The following is a 25,026-nucleotide window of genomic DNA, read 5'->3' as shown; positions in this document are numbered from 1 at the left end:
GTGGACTTTAATTTTTAGATTCTGTGTCATCTCTCAGTTAGTAGAGTCATTTTTGTATCTGGTGCATTCTATATTTTCTTACTTGAGGATTATACTGCACTTGAATTTTCTTTTTCTTTGTAAAATGACAATAAAAATTAAACCTGAGTTTGGAAAGTGTTTTTCTTTAATTAGGAGATGAGAGTTTTCTGTAAATGTCTGGCTGTTGAAGAGGCTATGACTCACATTGCTTTACAGGGGATTTTGAGTCACTGATGTAAAACACGGTAATGTCAAATGCGTTATGAATGTTAGACAAATTTATAAGATTTTATAACTGTTGGGGTCAGTTTCATTAGATACAGATGCTTGTATGCTTAACTGTTATTGCCAAGAGATGAATATTTTGAGTCCTGAACCTGTTCTTCTTAAAAAAGATATGTGTGCATGCCAATACAAAGTAGTGTAATGACACATCTTCATAATGTCAGATTATTCTATGTGAATGTATGCTTTTTCTGTGAAAATTACTTGTGAAAATCAGAATGATTGATGCAAAGTAAGTTAAATCAAGACCAAGTTTAGTAGATTGTTAAGTCAATTAAAGTACAGTACTTTCACTATTTTCACTAATAGCTTATTTAGCTTTTTGTATAAATGGTTATAGACTAAAAAATTACTTCCTGAACTGAGTATAATGTTTCATGAGCTATATTTTAATTGAATGCTCTCATTCCTTAAAATGAAATGCAAAACAATAGTCTTATTAATTCGGAAGGCTCGCTGTTACATACTTCCAACTTCTTTTTTAGGTTTGTAGGTGGAGAGCTGAATATCTGTTACAATGCTGTAGATCGTCATGTTGAGAATGGACGAGGAGACCAAGTTGCCATTATTTATGACAGTCCTGTAACAAATACCAAAGAGAAAATAACATATAAGGAACTTCTTGAACAGGTACGTTTGAGAATAACCTTGTTACAGAAAATAGGCAGTAAATATTGCACAGTAGATAGACACTAGAGAGAGAGAAATGGTCTACCTTGCTAGTGTATTCCTTTTGCTGTGCTCAGTATTGATTTATAAGCTTCAATACCTGTACCCAATTATACTGCAGCTAAGAGCTTTTGATCTTCCTCTAATTCTTCTTTTTCTGCTGCAGTTTAGTATTTTTTTCCCTGGTTGGTTAAATTTTGTACTTTTCTCTATTGGATTTCTTTTCTTTCTCCCCCCAAGAGTTCTTATTTTGTATTTAAAAGGTAAAGCAAAGTATTAGTCAAGTCACTTGACAGTTGCTACGATGAACAAAAATACAGTTCCAGTAGAAATGAAGATGCGTACCTTGGCTATTGCTGCACATAACTGAGTGTAAAAACAAATGAAATTTGACAGGGAAGAGTTCTAAAGAGAGCTGCATCACCTGCCCTGCTGTAGGCTGTACTGCGGGTGCTGGTGGCCCCACACAAGTTTTCTGTCTGGAAAGTCTGTGGATTTCAACTTCCCTGTCGGCTGAGGTGGCTTACCCCCAGCTGGGGTCGTGAATACCCAGTTCTGCATCAGCCCATTCAAATTTGCTCAGCACCTGACCGTGGGTTGTTGCCACCATGGGTGTTTGCAGTCTGCCCCATTCAAGGTTCTCCGTGCTCACAGCCATCAGCTGGTGGTTTGCCCTCATGCTGCTCCTCTGTTTAGCTGGCTTTTTTCTTCTAGTTATATGTAGCAGTTGCCCTTAACACTGAGTGCAAAGAAATGTTGGAGTCAGACTTATATTCTTCCTTAATGTATTTCAATGTGTGAGATGCATTACAGTGAATGGAACACACTCAGTCTACTTCAGATATGCACCTAGTGTCTGGAGTAATGTGAACCTACGGTGTAAAATGTGAAACGAGGTTCACAATACAGTGATTCAGTTTGTGAGGGTTTTTCACTGTTGCAGGAAAAGAGAAGTCATACAGCTACAAAAAATGATAAACTTGTACTGCACTCTGCCTTTTAAGGAAAATACAGAAAACATTTACTCCTCACCAGTTTTGTGTTGGTTTACCAAGTCCAAAAAAAGAACTTAGAATTTACCACACAGTATGCTGGAGCTAGAACTAACGGCACTGTTTTAAGAAATCAGGAGACTTTAAGAGGGCTCAGCTTCTTATCTAATTTTATTTATTCTTTTGTAGATATATATTTTATATAAATAATATATATATAAAATTATAATTTTATATATACAATTTTATGTGTCATGTGCCATATATAAATATATGCACAATATATACACAAAATAGATATGTATATATGAAATCAATTTATACATACATATACATATGAAAATTCATACTTGTTTTATTTTAATGAAGTAATACAACATTCTAATGTAAATTGTCTTAAGTGGACTCTCCCTGTAGAAATTTCCTCTGAAAAGCACTTGAAAAATAGCCTTTGTTTTGCTTTTTAAGCTTGATGTTGGTATTAAGTTTCCTAAGTTTGTACATCTGCATTCTCTATAAGTGTATTAAATGTTTTAGGATATGGCAGATTTGCGCAGAATGAGAAGGTTTTGCTAGTTGACATACACATCCTTTCCTCCACATTTCCTCTTACAGCAGCATTACCAAACTGAATGGAAGAACTGGTTTAAGTTCTCTAGGGGTATCAGAACTCATTCAGAAGTTCATTATAATCTTGCTGGTAGCTGAGTCCTATCTAAATACTGTTTTTGAATTCTTCACAGTTTGCTGCTCTTAATCAAAAGGGAATATAGGTGAAAGGCAGGATTTGAGATTATTATCTTGTCTGTTGAATCTGTCTAGTCCATTCTGTGGAATAAATTTAGCTTGGTTTACCCGGTAACTATTGGACACCTGATAACAAAGGTGTTCACAAAGAGATTTGCTGAAAATGGGAAAGACATGGGCTGGTGTATTTTGTGTCATAGATCTTGCAGAGTCTAGAATAGACTTTAAGAAAAGGCCTACCAAACCACTGTGGAGCGTGGGTGATGACGTTTGGCTCACAGCCCTCAGTCACTGCTTGCCACTGTGTTCTTAGTCTGCTCAGTGTAAGCCAAAATACTATATCCTGTTGTTTTGAAATAGACTTTCAGTCCTCTGCATATTTCATTATAGATCAGTTTGAGTGCAGATCAGACATATGACGAAAGTTGGTGAACCTCCTGGTGGGGAAAGAAGCATTTTGCCTTCTTTCCCGAGTTCCTTTCCCAATTTAAAATAGCCTGACAGTGTGTATCTGTGTGCAGGCTGTTGTGTGGACTGTCGACGTCGAACGAATGTTTAGTGGCCTGTCTGGCCAGTAAGCTGATAGTGTAATGAAGATGTCTTTTTTAGAGAGGCTGCCTGTTCAAAATGTCTCTACAAGAGATCAGCACTTGAAGTGGTGGAATTCTTACTGGCTTTTGCTAATAAAAGTGGAGTTTATAGATGGATTCACCAGAAGTTACGTAGGATAACTGTGGGTCACAGGATGGGAAGATGCAGGTTGGATCATTTGTTCCAGGATCAAACTCATGGTAGGAATGAAAAAAATGACACAGCTGCTTGGTTGGAGATAAGGCTCTTTAGGGAGGGTGGGATAGCTTGAGCTATGTACTTGGGCAGCCTGTTGTTTTCAAATTATCCCTATGCTTTTTATTTGTTGTGCTGCTGTTCAGATCTAAGAGCTACAGTGATGCTGCAATTTTGAAGTTAAGCACCACTAATCTAGAAGTTGAGAGAAATGTTGCAAACTTGTGAATGTTTAGTGCCCAACCTGTGGGAAACTTTTTTTTTTTTTTGGCAGAACTGGAATAGAAGGATTGCAGGACAATTTCAGCAATTCTTTATTGATGTAAATAATGGCAAGATCAGTTTGTGTTGATATTCTGTGCAACTATACTGTCTTCACACTTGGAAAGTCTTGAGAATTACAGTTAGTTAAAGTGAAGTTGTATGTAGTGCATACAGTTGCATTTTAAGTGTGTTAATTGTATCTGTTGTTACAGATGAAATCTTCCAAATGTAGAGAGGAGGAATTTGGCAAATTTAAAACATAACAGTCTTCCAGAATGTACTGATTTGACTTTTTTTTTACTGATGCCTGTTATAGGCCTTTAAATGAGGATTACAGTGTTGGACTGAAGCCAGTGAAATGGAGATGTAGGTGAAAGTTTTGAGTATGCCATGGAAGATTTTCTAATTCTAGTAGTGAGATGGCAGGAAAAGGTAAGGGAGACACAAATTCAGTTAGAAATATTACTGACTCTGTGTAGTAGTAGGGAAATAAAAAGATACCCAGGAGAGATAAGGAGCAATGGCTTCTGTTCATTTAAAACCAAATTTTCTGATTGTGTTGGAAAATACTACCATTTTCAAGTTAAGGCAAAGGTGGTTAGGTAGGTGAAGAACCCCTTCTGTTTACGTCATTGGATGTATTCTCTAGAAAGCCTCACTTGCTAAAAAGAAATCTTAGGAATTTGAGAGTCATATTATTTGCAGTTGTTGACGCTTGACAGATCAGATACACAAAAGCAGTATGCTTTCTCTCTGTGATTCTTTTCAGTAACAATGCATAGTTAACATGTTGAATTCAGTGCTGTAATAAATAATTTCTGAGTGCAGTAACGTGATGGGATTAGTAAAACCAACGCTCCCCCAATCCTCTGACAGCATTGAATGTTACAAAAATGTGCATGAGAAAGAAGGGCTTCAGGTTATCAACAATGGGCTAGGATCTAATTTCTTCTGTAGGAAGGTTTTTTCCATAATTACCCACCCTAAAAGCATCTTCTTCCAAAATAAGCTGTATTAGCCATTGTCAGTTTGGATTTATGTGTGTATCTGTCTTGCTCTGCTCAAATCTCCTGTATATGACTGAGGAATCACCCAGATTGTTTTGTTTTTAGTAGTCTTTCTCATTCTTCATGCTTTGTTCCATCTTCTTCCTTTGCCTTCTGCCTTGAAAAATGACCAATTCCTTCTTAGCTAGAAGGCTAAGCTTAGACTATCATTTCAAGCTATTTTTTCTCAGAGTTGCTTTAGAGTCAAAACTAGAATACAGACAGAAAATCCTGCTGAGACTGACAACTCAACTTTTTATCCTCTTTGTCTGGTAAAGCAACATTATCTTGACAAAACTATGTATTAGACTTCTTTAATTCTGGTTTTCCTTATCTTATTTAAATCTCAAATGCCATTTTTCAGTGCATGTTCTAGAAAGATTTAACTGTGATGTCACTGGGGTAGCTCTTCAAAAATATCAATATTAGTATTCTTCAAAGGATGAGACTAATCAGGAATTTACAAAGAGTGGTGTCTTGGGTTTTTCACATTCCACACAAAAGACTTCCAAATGACACTGTAAAAGACTGAAGAAGCATCTGGAACTTGATCTCCCCTGACTGAAGATAGTTATACTGCAGCACGTCAACGTCAGCTTTGCCTACAGTAATGTATAATTTGGTGCAGCTTGGGCAGATGAGTGAAGCAAAGCCATGCTGAATTAACTGCTGAGGCTCCTGACATTTCCACTATATGTAGTTTGTGAGTTTTACTTTGGTCTAGGTTTAGTTTCATCCTTTGAACCGAATGTCCCACAGCTCACTTCAAAGCCATCTGAACATAGCTATCCCACAAATCTTTGCTTCCTTGACTTGTGGATTCCTTTAGGAAGTGCCGTGCTCACCGTTTATCTGTCCCACTGCTGCTTGATTTCTCTCCCCACTCTGAATGGATGTTGTCCAAATAATGGCCTTTTAGGGGAACATAGGTGCTGTAGGAGTTGTGCAGAACATGGGCTATCATTCACAAGTACCAGAAATTCCTTCTGAGGCAAATGGTTGTCTGGAACCCATCTCTTCTGTGGAGTGAATGCCATGGCATCACTTCTGATCAAACATTAAATCCATGCCAAGCTGATAAGTATTACAGAATCCCCCTCTTATCCCAGTCTTATCTCCTTGGAGACACACAGTCCACAGCTGATCTCCCAAACCAGGAATGAAAATGGTCCTTCCCAAAAATCCTTAGCTTCCTCTCAATCCAAAGAACTTCTTGACATCTGAAAGCAGGAAGGAGAAATTACTGCAACTAACCACAATCCCAGCAGCTGTCTGGCTCTATGAGAAACAAATAGAAATCATCCTGATTTATACTTTTTCTTGTTATTTGTGGAAGAGAGTACCAGCACCACTACCACCACTGAGTAGGTCCTTTATACACTGCGTTTGATACAGTGCACCTGGGATTTTGTGCAGAAGCCTAGGGGGGCTGTGTTATCAAGACATGCCATGTCCACAGCTTATGCAGTTGCCAGGACTGTGCCTGGCGCACAGGCAGAGCTGGGACAGGGCAACTGGTCTCTGATGGAGCTGGTTGCTCCACGGAGCTTCCCTCACAGCTCACGGCACCCAGGGAACCATCTCTCAAGGTGTAGCAGCTCCCACAGTCAATCCAGAGACTTACTCCACCTTTCCACAGCTCTGGGACCAGTGCCCTAATTCTACCAGCAACCTCCTAAACACAGTCCCACCCTCAATACATGTACAGGAAAGGAGTATGCACACTTACTCAGGCGGGCATCTGGACCACTGGCTTACAGTTCCCATTGCCTGCCGTGGCAGAGAGTGGGCCAAGGGGATGCTCCTGCACGTTGTTTTGCCGGGGTCCTCTGGAGGTTGCAGGCACGTAGACGTGTGCAGCAGTGTAGGCACGCTTTTCCCTGGACTTTTCTCCCAGACTGTTGGTCCTGGGACCAAGGGAGTGGATGTCCTCATGAGCAGTGGGCTTGGTGGAGTGCTCTCCCCTCCCCTGAAGATCTGTTCCAAGATCTCTGTGGTAGGGGCGCATGCACTGTGTCACCTCTGAAGCATGGTTTTGCCACCTCTTCAAGAAGATGGTCTTCGTCTATTTGAAGTGAATGCAGCACCACTTGTCAGTGCTCTCCCACTTGGCAGCAGGCTTGACATTAGCAACAGCGTGGTGCGACTGCTGGAGAAGTTTTTGCAGCAGTAGGAAAAGGAGAAAACAAAAATTAAGAAGAGTAATAGAAGAGTGAAGAGGCTGATCAAGGGGCAGGGGAAAGCAGGAAGGAGTACTTTCTTTAGTAGTCTTGGAAAAATGACACAGTGGAGAAGCTGAAGAGCATAAGGAGACTTGCTGCCTCTGGTTTAGAGGAATGCATATGTGACATGGCTCTTTTTACACCATGAGATGCACTTCAGGATGTTTCAGGAGCTCTCGGTATTTGAAGAAACCTTTTGTGTTTAGCTTGCATTGAAGGACTTGACACTGGTGAGACCCAGTCATTGTTCAACCCAGGAAGGTTTGAAATTCCTCCTTTGAGCATTTGGAGTGCAATTTCTGTTTTAGTATCTTCTAGGAAGAATTCTTTTGGCATGGACCAAAACTGCTTTTTGTAACTACTGGGGACAGCCAGGTGATTTGCTTCAGAACTGCAGTACTTCTCCAAACCTGAACTGCTAATACAGGTGTAGTATTTGTTTGGTGGCTGGGTAAAAATAAAGCCATGCTCACTGGGGGCTTGCATTTGATAGAAGTGTAATTTAAGCCCAGATCTTCAAAGCTGAAAGCCTACTTGAGTTTCTTATTATATCACTTGGTCTCAAGTGATTTTATTACTGAAGTGTCAAATATATTAAAGTGATAGAGCAATCTTAAACTTGAAGAAAAGCGGAGAAATAGCATGCTGGTAGGAAAATAGCAACTGTAAAATCTTGAGTGATAAAGTACGCTGTCTTAATGTAAACCATAAATGACAACACACTGTAACAAAGTGGAAGGTTTCATGGCTTTTAACAGTTTAATGAAATGTCACTACTCACTCTTCCCCCTCCTTTTTAGAAAGAGTGATTGCTTGAATGTTTCAGGTTTCCACATCAATCTTAAGGGCAATGTAAACCTGCTGTATGATGTTCCCTAGTCTTCCAAATAGGTGCAGATAGAGACAGTGTTTTATTATATGTTACGTAGTCCAAGTGCTCCCTGGCTGTCAGAAGGATGAGGGAAAGGGCACAAGGAAAACCATAGATACCCATATATTGTATTGGCTTATTGTCTTCGGTGACATTCAACCCTCTAGGGTGGGGAGGTTAAGTGGAGGCAAGTGATTCCTGGTTTTGCATGGAAGAGATGTGGTTCCTGTCTGCAGCATGTCTACATTCTGCTTTAAGTACAATTTACCCATGATAGGTTTCAATAAAAATGACTTGAGTACATGCAGATCTCTTCACTGTCTCCCTCCTACAGCCAGGTGCCAAAGTTATATAGCTTGTATACAGGCACTGAGAGTCTTCTATTACAAAATTACTGATTATGATCTTTAAATGATGCCTTTTTCCTTTAGCAGGCAAACATTGCCTTTTTCATCATCATTAATAACTGTAAAATAATAATAATGAATAATAATACTCGTCCATTCTGTTTAACTACTCATTGCCTACTATCCACACTTACACTGAATATAAAATTACTCATTAAATATTTTTTTCGTTGCCTCTGGCCTTTTTGTCAACACTCCGCTTGAGAGTCTCACAAGCAACAAAGATAAGGAATAGTTTTCTCAATTCTTTGAGATAAGGTGATATTAGTTCTGTGTTACAATGAGTTTGCAGATTTTAATGTTTTCACAGTAGGAAGTATAGAAAAGGAATTTACCTTTGGAAGTAGAGTTGTTATCCTTACTTGCAATTACTTTCACCAATCCTATCTAGAAATGACTGTAAATGCCGGTGGTATGGCAATAAATTCTAGTTGTGTACATCTCCAGGCCTTGTTGATTTCTGTAGGGTTTTGATAACATGTGTCAGTTTCGTAGAGTATTGATAGGTATTAATAGGTCTAGAATTAAAGATATTTTCTTTTGATACTCAGTAACATTTAATATAAGAGGTCTGTTACAAATAAATCATATACATACCTTAGTTTGTGTGAGTTTTCAGCTTGGTATGGTGATGACTTTGCCTTATAAACATTCTCTCTTGTGGCTGAAAGTAACAGCAGGGATTTATGCAGTGTTTATAAAAAAATGGAAGCTATGCTGTTATCTTCTGACGCAAGCATGCATGCTTGGGGCTTCTATGTTGCCATTTTCTTAAATCCTCAGGCAGAAGTGTAGAAATACGCATAGTTTGATTGTGGATGAGCTGTGTATTTAATGCAAACACGGGTCAGATGCATCTGGAGCTTCTGGATGTTACTGTCTCAGGTTGCTGAAAGTCTGAACATGTGTTCCCACTGAAGAGAGAAGCAGTGAGTAATGCTATATTATCCTCTTCAGTACATGTATCAGATAGGCTTCTAGGATTGGATGTATTTGTCCCAAGTTTTCTTGAATATGACCATAAAAGAAAGAGCCTAATGCCTACAAATCTCGAAAAGTAACTGGTACTAGAATTTGAAATATTAAACTGGAATAAGGTAGCTCTTTAAAGAGAAAACTCAAATATGATGAATAATATAAATGAAAGTAAAACATTTCAAAGAACATCTATCCTTCTGAATATCTCATCCTTGAAAAACAGGGTCCTTTCCTCCTGTCCTGCTTGCACAATGTGTATTATTGGCCCAGACTGCTCCCATTGCTTGCGTTATTTGCTGGGTCACTGAAAACGTCACTTACTGCATCAGAAGCTTGGATATTTTCTGTTCTCCATAGGTAACATCCCCTGGCTGCTCTAAGGAGTTTGTCTCCCTTTTCCTTTCTCTCCTGTCTGATAGTACCTGAAGAAAAGAGTCTTTCATGAGACTAAATTTTACTTGAAACCTTATCTATATGATATAATGAATAAATAAGGAATAATGCTGTAAAGGTAAGATGCAAGCAATTCATATATAAGTCGATTCATGTCGCACTGATAGTGAAAGAAATTAGAATGTTTAAACTTCTTAGGTTTATTGTAGTATTTTCTAGTAAGTGGCAACCTCTTAAAGAAGAGTTTTACTGCTGTAGGTAAGAAGAGTTCCCCTGTAAGACAGAGCAACTCCTTTGTTCTGAACTTAGATTTATATGTCTTCAGATATCCCAAGAACTTCCTAGAGAATTTAACCTTTTGGTCTTATCACTAATGCAACACTATTGCAAGCAAAACTGTTCTTATTACCTCTGATTGGCGTGTAACCTTGCTTAAGGAGTATTCCAGTTTACAACTCCTGGGATGGTTCTACTTCCATGCTGTTTCCTATTAGCTTATTAGTCTACTTTGTTTCTACTTTTATGTACAGTTACATGCAGTTTTGCCTCTATTACTTATACACCTCTACACACTGATGTCTAATTGAAAAATTTAAAGGCAGTGAACAGGTTTAGATGCTGAGTGTTACACAACTGTCAGCCTCAGGAATTCGAGAGACCTCTGACAGCTGTGTTCATTCAATTGCTCTTGGGGAATTAGTAATTTCCTTTTCCTTCAGAAGATGCCACATTTCCATGCTGCAACAAGCAGGTCGGGACAAGTGCACAGTGCTTGTCACAGGTTCCCATGCCCATTCTAACAGAACGAACTATGTGGTAAATTGTCCGTCCTGGTGTGCTAATGAAATATTCAATACTAGTTTTGTGGCAGAATACTATACACTGTCGAGGTAATAAATTTTTTTTCTCATGGTGATACAGATGGCTACATTGCTGCTGATATGTCATGTTTCTTGAGTTCCAGTGCTTTGCTGTCATGCACAGTCTGTCTTCAGGCTTCTTCACACCAAAAATTGAAAATCTGAAAGTGAGAGGAAAAATGATGTCTTAAGTCTAAATGTATTTCTCTGAAATTGTATTTACATTTGGTTCAGGGGATAAGATTTCTTGTCTCGGGTTCTGATAAGTTTACAATGCTGTAGTAGAGAAAATATTACTAGATATTGATTTGTGTCTCAGACTTAGCTGGTTAGGACAGAATTTGTGTTATGAAATGCCCTGTTTACATGCATTATTAAAAGCTAAAAATGAGAAATATAAGCAGTTATCTGGATAAAAGAAAGAATGATTAGAGTGTCATTTAAAATTTTGCAAAACATAGCTATTGATTTTTTGCTCTAATGTGTAAAATAATTAGCTTCAGTCCATTCTCATTTAAAAAAAAGAAAAAGAGATGTATTACAGTGTTTTTTGCAAAAAGAAAATTGTCCTACATTTATTGAACCTGGATTGCATCATTCAGCTACTTTCTGTATCATATTGGCTTGTCTCTTTAATGTACTGTGTCTGTTGATTGTGTGAAAGTTGCTTTTTATGGGGCAACAGCAGATCTGGAAAAACCTTTAATATGTTGTGAATATTTTGTCAGTACAGGTCTCCAAGTTAGCTGATGTCATGGTCAGACATGGTGTGAAGAAAGGAGATCGTGTGGTCATCTACATGCCCATGATTCCACAAACAGTGTACTGTATGCTGGCTTGTGCAAGAATAGGAGCCATCCATAGCCTGATTTTTGGTGGATTTGCATCTAAAGAGCTTTCTGTTCGTATTGACCATGCAAAGGTAATACGTATTTGGAACAACAAACACCATTGCATTAGTTATTCATATAAATCAATGTCAAGCCCCCTTTTTTTCCAGAGAAGATAACATTTGTCTTTGTGTTGCACGCAGACTCAATTTGTTTATAATACCTGACACTGAAATTTGAACAAAGTACTACATCTGTGCTGAGAGTGATAATTTTATAGCAGACATTGAGGTACAAATTCTGACCTCTTTTAAAAAAGCATAGGTTTAATACACTGCTGTCTGTTTAGAGCATACTTTCTTCTCCCATTTGTCAATCTTTGTCTACAAAGCATCACCTTAAAATTGGCTTTTCACTCAGCGTTTTCCTCAAGTGTATGAGGAAAATGCTGCCAACCTTAAATGACTTCATTGGTTTACTTCATGTTTATACATAATAGGTAGTACATTTTTCAGCTATATAGCTACTTCATCTAATTTGTACATGAATCAAGGCAGCTAGGGAACCAGTTGTCTTAAGTAAGTGACTCTGCAGAGAACATAATTAATAGAGGTGAATGCTGTAAAGGCTTCCACATTCAGCACAAGTAGAACTTGTTTATGAAGCATTATGTAAGTCTTTGTAAGTGAAAATGCAAATAGTACTTTAATAACCTACTTAGTAGCTTATACGTGCATATTAGTAGCTTGTGTATGCTTTAGTTTCAAACCAGCTAACAATGTTTGTACTGGAAGTTTCTGTTCTTGTTTTCTACCAGTGAACAGGACAAAAGTCTTTGTCATCTTGATCAGTCACCTGGATCATTCAGACCGTCTGTGGTAGCCATCTATCACTGAATCACGTTGGTTAGGTGTATAAGCCAAAACATTATGCAGGGTAAAGTCCACAGCATTTCTGGAACTTTTACTTAGATTTTTGTGTACAGAAGTGCTTTTCAGATCCCCAAGGCTTGAATTTTATGAATATTTGTAAATAGAAAGGTGAATGTATTCCTCCTCCTCCCTCTTGATGTTTTAACAAAGTGGAAGTTAGTAAAACAGTTGAAATGGTTTGTGGGAAGACTAACAACAGCTCCATAGTTTTCCCTGTCTTTCTTCCTGCTCCCTCACTATTTCAACGAGCTGTAAAAATTATTTTTGACTCATAGAAGCTTTTGATTAGGGAAAAATAATGTAGAAGAAAAACCAATAGACTTTTAAAATGGAAGTTGCTACAATATGAATCATCTAGCATGTTTACTTTTAGAGTATTTTGCAAATATTAACTAATTAATCCCAATGGACTTTCTCTGAGGAGCAAAGGGAGACAGCACAGTAACCATAATCCTTGCTTCGTGCATTAAAAAGAAAACAGAGAAAGTTTAAGTGATTTACCCAAGGTCACACAGCAAGTCTTTTGCAGGGTTAGCTATAGAATTACTAGCTGCAGGCCATGGTTTAAATCCTAATTTACATTGCCTTTTTCTTTTTTCTTTAAACGGCACATCTAAATATTTTGGATGATTTTTGGTCCATCTGATGTGTAATGAAAGTGTAAGTAAAGAGGAGAGGCACATCCTCAATCTAAATTTCAAAACATGCCCCAATTTTGCAATACTGTAATGCTTTCTTGATAAGTGAGTTGCACACTACTGAGATTATCTTTAAGATATGTATATAAGTAACTGCAATAGATGGTATTCTGCTGAACTCAGAAGTTAATTGAAGCAGTCTCAAAAAACCCTAACCTTTCTGTTAGGCTTTTATGTGAATTGGTTTAGATACTGCAGTACAGGACCTAATGTCGATAAGATTCATTAGAAGGAGTTAAAGATGTGGAGTGGAAAGCTGGCTGTGAGATGCTCTTGTGAAAGAAAGGTCAAACTTCACATTTTATTAGAAGATCTAAGTGAAAGAAATAACAAGCACTTTCTGGTGACTATGAAAAGGTACATATACTTTACCAGCTTACCTTAATTTATCTTGAATTTTAAATAGGTCTGGGAATGCCGCAAAGTCCTGCAGCTGATAATTTTTACTCTTGTCAGGTATTGCCAGTTACAGACATTCTGTGGTGAATTGTGATGAAGTGATACAGAGCGTGAGAACAGGCATTCCTTGTCATCTTTCTTTTCACCTGAATCTGGGAATATATAGTTTGCAATATGGAAACAATAGATACTTTTGAAGGACATTAACTATATTTTGAGAAATTAACATGACATCTGTTTAAGCACACTATTGTAGTAAACTAGGAAAACTAAGAAGGATACTGAAGAACAATGTGCTTATATGCCTGTTTGATAGGGTAGTTGCTATGCCTTCAACAACCAAATTTTCTCATGTTTTTTGAATCTCAATAATTATATAGCAATTCCAGAGGGCTTTTTAGATTTTAAGTCCAAACCCTGCAAAATAAAATGCAAGTTTTTCAGACATGTGATTTTTGAAAATGCTTCACTAAATCAGTATTATGATTTGCAAGTGAACAACAGTTCTTTGAAATACAAAATGTATGAGACACCCAAGTTATTCAAAACTATCTGTTACTATCTTCCATTCCAGAAATACTGTATTCCTCACTTATTTACAGTTGACACATTTGGAGATTTTAATAAGGTTTCCTTGAAAAAATGAGCTAATATTTTGTAATGGTGTATTCTGAATAAGACTTAGTTCCTGTGCACAGGTATGGCTATGAATGGTTACCCCTACTTCTCATTATAAGATGATCCAACCTTTTGAGTGATTAGGCAGCAAGCTCAGCTGCTGATACATAAGATGCACAATTGCCTTATAATAGTTGCAGTCCTGTCGTGTCTTCTCTTGATTTATTTCTGGAATATGTATTGTAGATTAGAAGGCAGTAAGTTGCTTTTTTTTTAACTACTTGTATGGTATGATTCAGGTCTCTTTCTGTAGAACACTGTATAGTAACTGGCAGAACTAAATGTGCGTGGCAATCTGTCATGGATCATCTAACCACAAAGCCAGAGCAGTACCAGCAGGTGCAGCAGAACTATATAATGACTACATAAGCACTGGATTTCTTTAAAATGCATGTCACTTTTTTTAAGGAGGAGGGAGGCACAACAAAAGTGCAGTGAGTTTGAGCATAGGCTTGTGATCAGATGCGTGGCTGTGGCACAAAGAGAAAAGAGGTTTGTGTGTCGAATAGTGAGGGCCTGAGTGCTGGATCTCTCTGTAAACCTCTTCATGACACTCCTGACATTTTGTGTCCCAAAGGTAGTCGGTTTTCAGTTTGGGCTTTTTGCAGCTTTATTAGTTGGCCCAATAAAATGTATTTGTTGCTTTTTTTAAACTTTGCCTTATATGCTACTAGAGACTATAGAAGAATTTGAAGGAGGTGTCTTTACAACAGAATAAAATTGTTGGTCTGGTACTATTGGGCCTTGCTTTATCTCATTTCTACCTCTTCATGTGTGTTTTTTTTTTTTTTTCCTACAGTTCACTATTGCTGGCATTCCTTCACCAGCAAACATTTGAACTTCCCTTGTTTTCCTTCAAACTTCTTATATTTGTATCTAATCTTATTGTGCAGGACTACATAGAGCCACAGAAGAGGTGGGAAATGGGTGTATAAAAGCAATATAGGAGCAGAGATGCAGGGAAAGTAATGTCCGTAGGCAGAGAGGTAAAACACTAGAAAACAGCAGTTAAAACCACTAATGGAGCTGTGATTTGCACAGAGTGATCCATGATGCTTCCAAGTAGTAACCCTCCCTTGGGAAATACATCACCTTAGCCAATTCAGTGTTGGTTATTTTTAGACTTCCTTACTGCATACAAAGTAGTTGATGAGCAGAGGCAGCACTATTTACAAAGAACTGTAAACCTGGTATTGACAACAGTCTTTCATCTTAACAATTGAATAGAACTGTGTTAATACCTTACATTAATTACAGTCTAATTTCAGGGTAGCCTCCAGATGAGTTTTCAGTTTAACTGCATTGTATTGTGTCATCTTCTGTTAAAATCAGTGCATCCCAAAAGAGAAAGATGACAAATGCTGAAATTTTAAAGCTCATCTGAAATCTTTATTTTTGAATACAAACTAATTAGCAAACTTCCCTGAATGGCAGATTTGGACGGGAAACATTTTATTATCGCACAAGAAAACAATTTAATCTGTGCTTTCTGTGCTGAGTTTAATGCAGCCTTAACTGTGGCATTGTGGTTTGTGCCTACTTAATGAGATTTCTGCTAATGCATACAATTAGTGAACTAGTTTGATCAAACTGAGGGGCATAAGATAAATATACTTCTACAACTCCAAAAGCAAGGAGATTGAAGATTCATTCTTCTCCAATTAAAATGTGTTCTAACACCTAGTTTCTTTAGTGCTACCTTTTATTTCCTGAAATACAAGAAATAAAAATACTGATCTTGGGACCCAAGTCAAAATAGCTTGTATGAAGATTTCTTGACTTAGGAAATCTTACCTAAAATCTGAGGTTAATTTAATGACAAAGATGCTAAATCCACATTTGGAAGTAAAAATTATTCTAAAAAAACCCCGAACTACGGAAATCTGATTTTCAGTGGTTTTGCATCCTGAATCCTGCAACCATCACTTGAAAGACTCTAGCTTTACTTCCCTCATGTGCCTTATGACTTTAGCTTATTCTCTTCCTGTATTTCTAGTTTCCCGTCATCTCTTGGTTGCCGCCTTTTTCCTCTTTCCCCTGTCTTCCCTCCTGTGCCATTTAATTGCAGGCTGGAAAAGAGCCAGCAAAGTGCTATATAGCTAGTTTTGAATTATGCCATTGCATGCAGGCAGATAATTAGAAAGCAGGCTAAACGGGACACATAATTGTTGACATCACCGTACCACTTTTCCTTAATGGAGGGGCTAAGATGGAAATGGGTTTTCCTCTCTGTTAATTTTTGTGCAACTTACAAGAACTTAATACTGTTGATTTCTTGCTCAAATTTGGTTGAAAATGGTGAGGAATGTCCGAAGTTGTTAGTGTGCTGCTGAACAAAAAAACAGATGCATGGACAGCAAGGTCACACAAGCTTGATTTCCTTAGAAAACTGATCTAAACCCTCGTTTCTAATTATGTGAAGATAGATTTTATACATTGAGTGTCATTAATCAAAGAATTTCATGGAAAATATGTTATTAGGTTACATATATAAAATATATAGCAAATATATATTAACAATCTAACTTCTTTATTGTAGCCCAAACTTATTGTAACAGCAAGTTTTGGAGTAGAACCGAAAAGGAAAGTGGAATACATAGCCCTCCTAGAAGGAGCACTGGCAAGGGTACAGAGCAAACCTGATAAAGTTCTCATTTACAAGCGACCTAATTTGGTGGGTGTACAGTTGTTGTGCCTTTATGTTAACCTTCAAATGTGTGCCTTTTCTCATTTACAAGGAAAATTTTTGGTGTATCTGTTTGTAGTTTGTTTTTGAATTTTATGGGGGAACTTTATATTCATAAGGTTTAAATAGTGAATAGAACTAATGCAGCAGAGAGATTACTGTACATAAAATTGAATAGTACTGTACAGAATATTGAATAGTACATGTTTTTTTACCCACTTCATTTATTCCATCTGTTTTTCTTTCGACGCTTTTCTGTTTTCCAATGGGCAGGGCCATGTTCCTCTTGCCCCGGGTCGTGATCTTGACTGGGAAGAAGAGCTTGCAAAAGCACAGTGTTATAAATGTGTCTCCGTTCCCTCAGACCATCCACTTTATATTCTGTATACATCTGGAACAACAGGCTCGCCCAAGGTAAAGGACTAACTGTAGTCTAAGTGTCTGTGACCAACCTATTTGCAGTTCCACTTGAGAAAATATTTAATTAAAAAGGTTGAAAATGTTTGCCAGTGCTCAGCTATAAATGATAAGCATTGCTATAGATGGTTTAATCTCATTTATTTACATTTCACTACTTTAAAGTCAGTGTCTAGGAATAAATCACGTTCGTTGGTTTAAATAGTAATAATACAAAGATAAACTGCATTTACTTCAGGATGTTTGTACAGTATAAACTTTTGAGGTCAGCAGAATGTCTTTTATCCATTAGCGTCTTCTGTGTTTTAACTGTTTGATATAAGCATAGTATAGTCACTTGATGACAGGATTAGTTAATATATCACTTGTGTGATAGCCTTTATTGCTGAATAGTCTTTGCTTATTCATTATTTACATATTAGCTAATCTTCCCATAGATAGATGTAATGAATAACATTGTAAATTAAATGGAATTAAGCATGTTCTGAAGGCTTGTGTTACTGAACAGTTTTGAGAACATAATTCCCATGAAAATGAAAGTTTAGACTGAGTAAGTGAAAACTGACATAGAGCATTCTTTGAAAATGTTTGCTTTCAAATGTCAATTAGTCTTAATGATCTGTTTTTAAAAGATCTTATTTTAAAAGCAAACTCCGGAGTGTTTTCTTGGTACTTAAAATTCTCTTTTAAAGTATGGAAGACAAGCTGAGTATAATTTTCTGGCAATGGTCTTACTACCACAAATTCAGAGACAGTATCACACATCCCTGGATATGGCAGTGCTTAGACTACTGCTAGAAAATTATTTAATGATGTGGCCTATAAAGTTCAGAATCTATGGAGAGGTAAGGGAAAACAAACATCAGTTTTGCTGAGAAAAATGTCTTCTGCTTTTGCCTTGAATGTGGGCACTTTAAAGCAACATATGTAGCTTGAATCATTTAATTACATTGTCAAAAGGTCCAAGATAAGATCTTCTGTACAACAGGTATTTTCCTCGACTGTTAGTTTCAAAATATAGTATCTCAGAGATAAAAGTTCTCAGAAGTTTACTTCATTGTGTTGGCTCTCCAGAGAAAAATATAGACACCTTGAATGAATCACCCTTATAAGAGGGAGAGTGTCAACTAGCACTAAGCTACAATGAGTAACTTAATGAATAAAATAACCTTTTTATTCATTTAAGAAACTTGCTTTTAAATGGTCATGCAAGTAAACTTACTCGGTTATGACCTTCATAACAAAACTTTTGTTAATCTCAGAGCCAGGGACTAAGTTAGAAGCTGAGACTAACAAAGGCAATCTGCTTTCTGAAAGTCATGAAGTTTTAGTTAACCATTCTCTGCTGTCGCAGTCTCCATTTTAACCAGTTAATATGTCTCTGCAGTCCCTCCTTTCTTGGACGAGGCCTGAAAGTGCCTATTTCATTCTATTAACTACATAAGGAGAAGGTACCGTGCCTAGCACACAGATAGCTGCATTGTAATGTCTGCACTGTAGACATTTGTTTGGTCAGATTAATCTCACTTGAATTTTAGTTCAGGACATCAGGACATAGTTTACTTAATTCTTTCTTCTAGAAACAGTGTACTAGAAGATGATGAAATGTATATTAAACATGCAAATATTACAAAATATTTCAAAATTTTGCTTACTAATAGTGTTCCAGAGCTGGTTTTTGGCTTACCAAAGTGTACGTTGCTATTGCTACTCTCTCATTCTAATTTTGGAATCTCTCTTTTAGAGTAAGACTGAGGTGTTCTTCATTTTGCATTCGTATGTATACTTCAGACTAGATATTAAACCTTTCAAAAATAGACATCTGGTTTAAGCTAATTTTCTGACATCTTTAAAAAGAGTGAGTGCGGAACAAGGGGTACATTTCAGGGAGTAATTCACCCCAGTTATTTTAGACATTGCTACTCCACAGGTGCTCCTCTTTTCCTGTGATGATAGACTAGACAATGAGCTTGAAATATGCCTAGCATTTAGATGGCCACAGTTTAAGTGAGGTAAATACTCAATCTCTTATTTTTTGTCAGCATATGTTGACTAAATACTTGTATATCCAATTTTAACGAGTGAATTCTAGTCTTTGTTAGTTACCTTCTGAAAACTATTGTCATCTAGGGCTTGGGTTGGGGTTTTTTGTTTGTTTTATTGTATGTTTGTTTGTTTTCCAACATTACTTCCTCAGAGGGAATGCTAGCACAAGCATGTACTTGTCGGAATGGATCCTGTTCTTAAGTCAGGAGTATTGGAATTAAACAACTTTAAGTCTATTACTGCTAAAACCCCCAAAATTTTGTTGTAGACAGGAATATCATTGCATCCTTCAAATGATCTTAAATAGTCAAATTTTCTCATTTAGGGTGTTATCAGACCAACAGGTGGCTATGCAGTTATGCTGAACTGGACAATGTCAGCTGTATATGGACTCAAACCTGGTGAGGTAATTCTGTTTAAATGTCTTGTAAATTTTTTTGAACTCCTCTTAAAAACTCCCCACTATATTTATGTTTTTATTTCATTTTAGGTGTGGTGGGCAGCTTCTGATTTAGGCTGGGTTGTTGGTCATTCCTACATTTGCTATGGACCTCTCCTTCATGGGAATACTACAGTTTTGTATGAGGTATGATCCATTCTAAAAAGCCAGCCCTTGAAAAGGCAGCATCTCCTCCCATTGATGATCCTGATGATCTTGTTTATGCCTGTCCTTTCTTCATGCCATATATATTTAAATTGTGTGCGTATCTTCAGTGTTTATACTCTTCCGTTTATTACAGTAATCCGTAAGGAAAACTTACTTCACTATCCTTCAAACTTGTCTACTTGATCTGTGTGACTGGTGATAGTGGGGCAAGGAACTCCAAAACCACAGACCTAGAAGTGGCAGATGGTGGAGTGTACCGGTGTTGCTGAGGCTTCAGCCACAGGCCGTTAGACTACCTTTATTATGGATCTAGGAGAGGATGGTGTGTTTTGCCTGTCTGGAGATGACAAATTCTTACTGTATCTGAGTTGGAGGCAATTGGGAGCTCTGTGGTTGAAGCCAGAACTCTTAAGGAGACTTGTCTCTTCTTTCGTCCTCCTACCACTCAAGGCACCTGAAGCCAAGACACAGATGGCATTCAGGGCTTGGTCCTTCTCCTTGGGGTATGAAACTCAGTGGCGTGGAGAGGCGATTAGTCCAATTAGAGTGGCCTGCTGCATACTAACTTTGATGCTCAAAAAAGCAATCAGACTGCCTTATATTGTTATTTTTTCAGAAGTTATTGTTGATTTTCTAATCGCTAGGCAAGAAGATACAGTGTTGCTTGAACCGTCTTCTTTATTCTTCACGAAGTGAATCCAGTATCCATCAGTGATAGTGAAAGACATTTTATGTAAAAGCACCAACATTGTTAGCTCTTAAGCATGATGAGGCTTGGTTGCCTGCATTCACCTGACATTAGGAATTCTGGATGTATCCCAGCTTCTGCAACGCTATGCAGAGTAAAGCCCACCTAGTAGTTGTTCTGTCTTTTTCAATGGTCCTAGAGGCAGAAGTTGTTGTAGCTCTGCCATTGTGGCATGCTGATCACCTCTGTTTATTTATAGTGGTAATTAGAAATGTGTGAACCATTAAAGGATATCTAACGGTAACTCATGGCAGAGCATACAAGAACTACAAAAGTATAGTGAATGTACTGATACTGAGGGCATGAAAAAGCATATGAAACAAGCTTTGATGACATTGTGAGTATAGCAGTTGTTAGAGCACCCGGTGTTTGTGGAGCAGGGGAGTCAGCATAACATGGTGGAAACATACTGGTTTACAGACCATAAGTGCAGAAGTTCTGCATAAGGAAATGTGTATTATGATTAAACTTTCTCCATCTTCCTGCTAATACACCATACAAGTGAAGATGACCATACTAGAACAGAAATGGATTGTTAACTGTTTTCAGGAACAAGCATTATCAGAACAATCCTTTGGTGTTTGCAGAACCAGTTAAGTTGGTATTGGTTGAGATGTGCTTCACTGTTATGAACTTATACACTGCTGTTGGTGGGTAGCTGGTACTGGCATTGTGCCTGAATTTTGAGTAAATATGTTTCTGAATCCTGCGGATACTGAAGAAGCATGAACAATTGTAGTAAGGTGAGGGTGCCTTTAAAATTGTTTAGATGCCGCTGTATTAAACACTACAGAACTGACTAGTGCATCCTGTTTTGGAAGTTAGCAGTATACTTTAGTGCTCAAAGTTCACTCTATAAACTTATAAGTGACATTCTCACAAGCAGAAGACACCTCTTGAAGCAGGTCAAGAATCCTCAAGTCCAGAAAGACAATGGTGATTTGGGGTGCGTCTACATGATATTTCAAATCACAGCAGTAGTGCAGTTCTGAAATAAGTCCTTTGATTATCCCTGCTTATTGATTTGGTTCACAGAGTGGTTTTAGACACATGAATGACATCTTTACATAGAAAGCTGAGACAGAAGCTTTGCCACTTGAGATAAAAGGGTAGGATCCAATGAGTGGGACTGCACTGCGGTGAGGTTCTCCAGAGCAAATGAAAAGTACATGTGCCAACAGAAAGCTTTAAAACTTTCAAGAGCTCCCACCTTATCCTGACATACTTCTTGTGCTATGCAAAAGGCCCAAATGCTATATGTGACTTCATGTTTTCTAATGCCCACCAGATGTCTGCTTGTTCTGACTTTCAGCTGCTCCTTTATTTCTTCCAAGCTTTAGCTTCTGTCTTCTTCACCAGCCCTATTTCTTTTGCTATTCCTCAATTATGAACAACATCTTTCTTACAACATGATTAAAACTATTCCTCCTTTCCTACTGCTACATTTTGCCATAGTGACAGCTGTTGCTTTGGCCTCCCAGAATATTGAGCTAGGGGCAACCTGGAACTTGACAGCATATGCTCTGAAAGGCCCAAAAGTTTCTCCAGCAGATGCACCACGCTGTTGCTAATGTCAAGCCTGCTGCCAAGTGGGAGAGCACTGACAAGTGGTGCTGCATTCACTTCAAATAGACGAAGACCATCTTCTTGAAGAGGTGGCAAAACCATGCTTCAGAGGTGACACAGTGCATGCGCCCCTACCACAGAGATCTTGGAACAGATCTTCAGGGGAGGGGAGAGCACTCCACCAAGCCCACTGCTCATGAGGACATCCACTCCCTTGGTCCCAGGACCAACAGTCTGGGAGAAAAGTCCAGGGAAAAGCGTGCCTACACTGCTGCACACGTCTACGTGCCTGCAACCTCCAGAGGACCCCGGCAAAACAACGTGCAGGAGCATCCCCTTGGCCCACTCTCTGCCACGGCAGGCAATGGGAACTGTAAGCCAGTGGTCCAGATGCCCACCTGAGTAAGGGTGCATACTCCTTTCCTGTACATGTACTGAGGATGGGACTGTGTTTAGGAGGTTGCTGGTAGAATTAGGGCACTGGTCCCAGAGCTGTGGAAAGGTGGAGTAAGTCTCTGGATTGACTGTGAGAGCTGCTACACCTTGAGAGATGGTTCCCTGGGTGCCGTGAGCTGTGAGGGAAGCTCCGTGGAGCAACCAGCTCCATCAGAGACCAGTTGCCCTGTCCCAGCTCTGCCTGTGCGCCAGGCACAGTCCTGGCAACTGCATAAGCTGTGGACATGGCATGTCTTGGTAACACAGCCCCCCTAGGCTTCTGCACAAAATCCCAGGTGCACTGTATCAAATGCAGTGTATGAAGGACCTGCCTTGTGGTGGTAGTGGTGCTGGTACTTCTGGCCACGAGTCAGATCCTGTCCCTGCCCTGCAATCAGCTGCTTGTACAACAAATACCATTGAGGATGATTCCATTTCTTTGAAATGCAATGCTTAAGGTAGTGGTTATTGGCAATATACGATCTCTTCCTCTGCCCCCAGTCACACTTGGGAAAGGTTGTAAAAGGAAGGGCACTGCGGGCTGCAGTAAGGCATAGTTGGATTAATCAGGTTTACCCAAAAGAAACTGATTAAATGCAGTAAGGGAGTGTGTGAAGCACACAGGTGTGGTGGAGGGGAAAACGAAGGACAAAGAGAAATATTGGGAATCAGTTCCTTTTTAATCATTGCATAATATTTGCCAAATTGAAAGACATTGATGTGCAGTGATATTCCTCCCGCTCCACTCCATGCGCTCGTGAATGCTCAGTGGGTTGGTGACTGCCTTCAGTGAAGGAGCAGACAAAGTCCTGACACAAATGCATTGCTGGATGCCCCGCCTGTGACAAAGAGAGCAGAGAACTGAGCGTACACGTACTGTAGAAGCTGTACTCAGTATTTCAGTCTGAAGGAAGGTCTCAAAGATGTCTTCACAGATGGTTCAGACTGAAAGTGATGCCCTGAATTTGGAAGGTACTGGAAACATTTGCAGTGTCTATCCCACATTGCCCAGTGTCTTTCACATCATAGAATCATAGAATCGTTAAGGTTGGAAAAGACCCTTAAGATCATCGAGTCCAACCGTTAACCTATCACTGCCAAGTCCACCACTAAACCATGCCCTCAAGCACCACGTCTACGCGTCTTTTAAGTACCTCCAGGGATGGGGACTCAACCACTTCCCTGGGCAGCCTGTTCCAGTGCCCGACTACCCTTTCAGTGAAGAAGTTTTTCCTAATATCCAACCTAAACTTCCCCTGGTGCAGCTTGAGGCCGTTTCCTCTCGTCCTATCCCTTGTTACTAGGTGACCAAATGTAGATTGTTGTTCCATTATGTATTCAGTAAAAGCACAATTAAATGAGGTCTGTGCTGCATCACTGTCAGAGTGTGCTTTATGGTGTGGGGCGCAGGGGTATGCAGCATCTCTCATGGTGCTCATTGGCATTGATGACATCATGAATGATCCTATCCCTTCTTGGCAATAAGGCACTGGCATATGTTTTGGTTCTGTGACCAGAGATGTGGAATATAGGGCTTATAGAAATTTTATGGTGGAGCCTACTGCTGATGTGTGAACTGTCATCTGCATGAAACAGATGAAAGGGACAGCATGACACGTCCTAAAAGAGAAGTCCATTCAGTCAAGGGAGCAAAGATATGTAGGATAGCTTTCCATCAGAAAACTTTGAGCTTCGTTTTTCATCCAGTGAGCAAGGCTAAGTCTAGTCTAAAAAAACCCTCGAATAACGTCTAATGGAAGAGGTAAAGAGCAATGGCATTAAATGGTTTGATCTACTAATCTGCTCTAATTCACCTCACTACTTGCTATGTAAACAAAGTCTGTGACACCATATGTGCTTGCATTCGTGCTTCATGTTATTATTTCACATGGTACTAAGTTTATTTTTACCAGTGCATGTAGTAGGAAGAAGATTCATAATCTCTCATAGAACAGCAGACTGTGCCCAGGTGACCCCTGTATTTGTTGCTTTGTACAAAATCCTGTTGTTTATCATTTTTGTAACAAAAAAATGTAAAATAAGAAACAAAATGCAATGTTTAAAAGCAAAGCAAATCTTGAGGTCTTAAAAATGTGTTTTGGAATGTGTTCTTGTCTTTGTGGTTAACTTTTAACTTTGTGGTTAACTTTTAAAAGTGTTAACGTTTTCTTCTGTTCATGGAAAGACTGTGGGTAGTGTGTTAAGCTGTTCTATGAAATAGAAAAGGAGCTTTTGTCAGGATGTTTTTCTTCCACCCCATTTTGTGATCTGTAGGATCTGAGGCAAATAACTTTGTTTTTTAGCTCCTAGGCATTGGATTGATTTTTCAATAATCTCTCAGAAAAGCAGGTTTGCAAAACAAGTATTTTTTATTAAATATTAAAGTACACAAAGTTAAAACAACAAGCACAAGGGTTTTTTCCCGTAAATGGCTAAGATGAAG

The 25,026-nt window shown here is 38.5% G+C and overlaps 1 protein-coding gene across 1 annotated transcript in view; it reads left to right on the top strand.

Annotated features, from left to right (window-relative positions):
* Window positions 1-25,026, top strand: part of ACSS3 (acyl-CoA synthetase short chain family member 3) — a gene marked incomplete at its 5' end in the record, with an annotated part of 91,906 nt that overhangs the window by 6,859 nt on the left and 60,021 nt on the right. Inside the window, 6 exons of the mRNA XM_082308956.1 lie at window positions 792-936; window positions 11,275-11,463; window positions 16,618-16,752; window positions 17,038-17,178; window positions 19,553-19,633; window positions 19,718-19,813. Coding sequence (XP_082165082.1) covers window positions 792-936; window positions 11,275-11,463; window positions 16,618-16,752; window positions 17,038-17,178; window positions 19,553-19,633; window positions 19,718-19,813 — 787 coding nt within the window. The remainder of the gene's footprint in view (window positions 1-791; window positions 937-11,274; window positions 11,464-16,617; window positions 16,753-17,037; window positions 17,179-19,552; window positions 19,634-19,717; window positions 19,814-25,026) is intronic.

Source organism: Platalea leucorodia (genome assembly GCF_965183815.1).
Source record: "Platalea leucorodia genome assembly, chromosome: 4".
Taxonomy (NCBI): Eukaryota; Metazoa; Chordata; class Aves; order Pelecaniformes; family Threskiornithidae; genus Platalea; species Platalea leucorodia.
The sequence above is the reverse complement of the archived record's forward strand: the minus strand, read 5'-3'. Positions and strand labels throughout refer to the sequence as shown.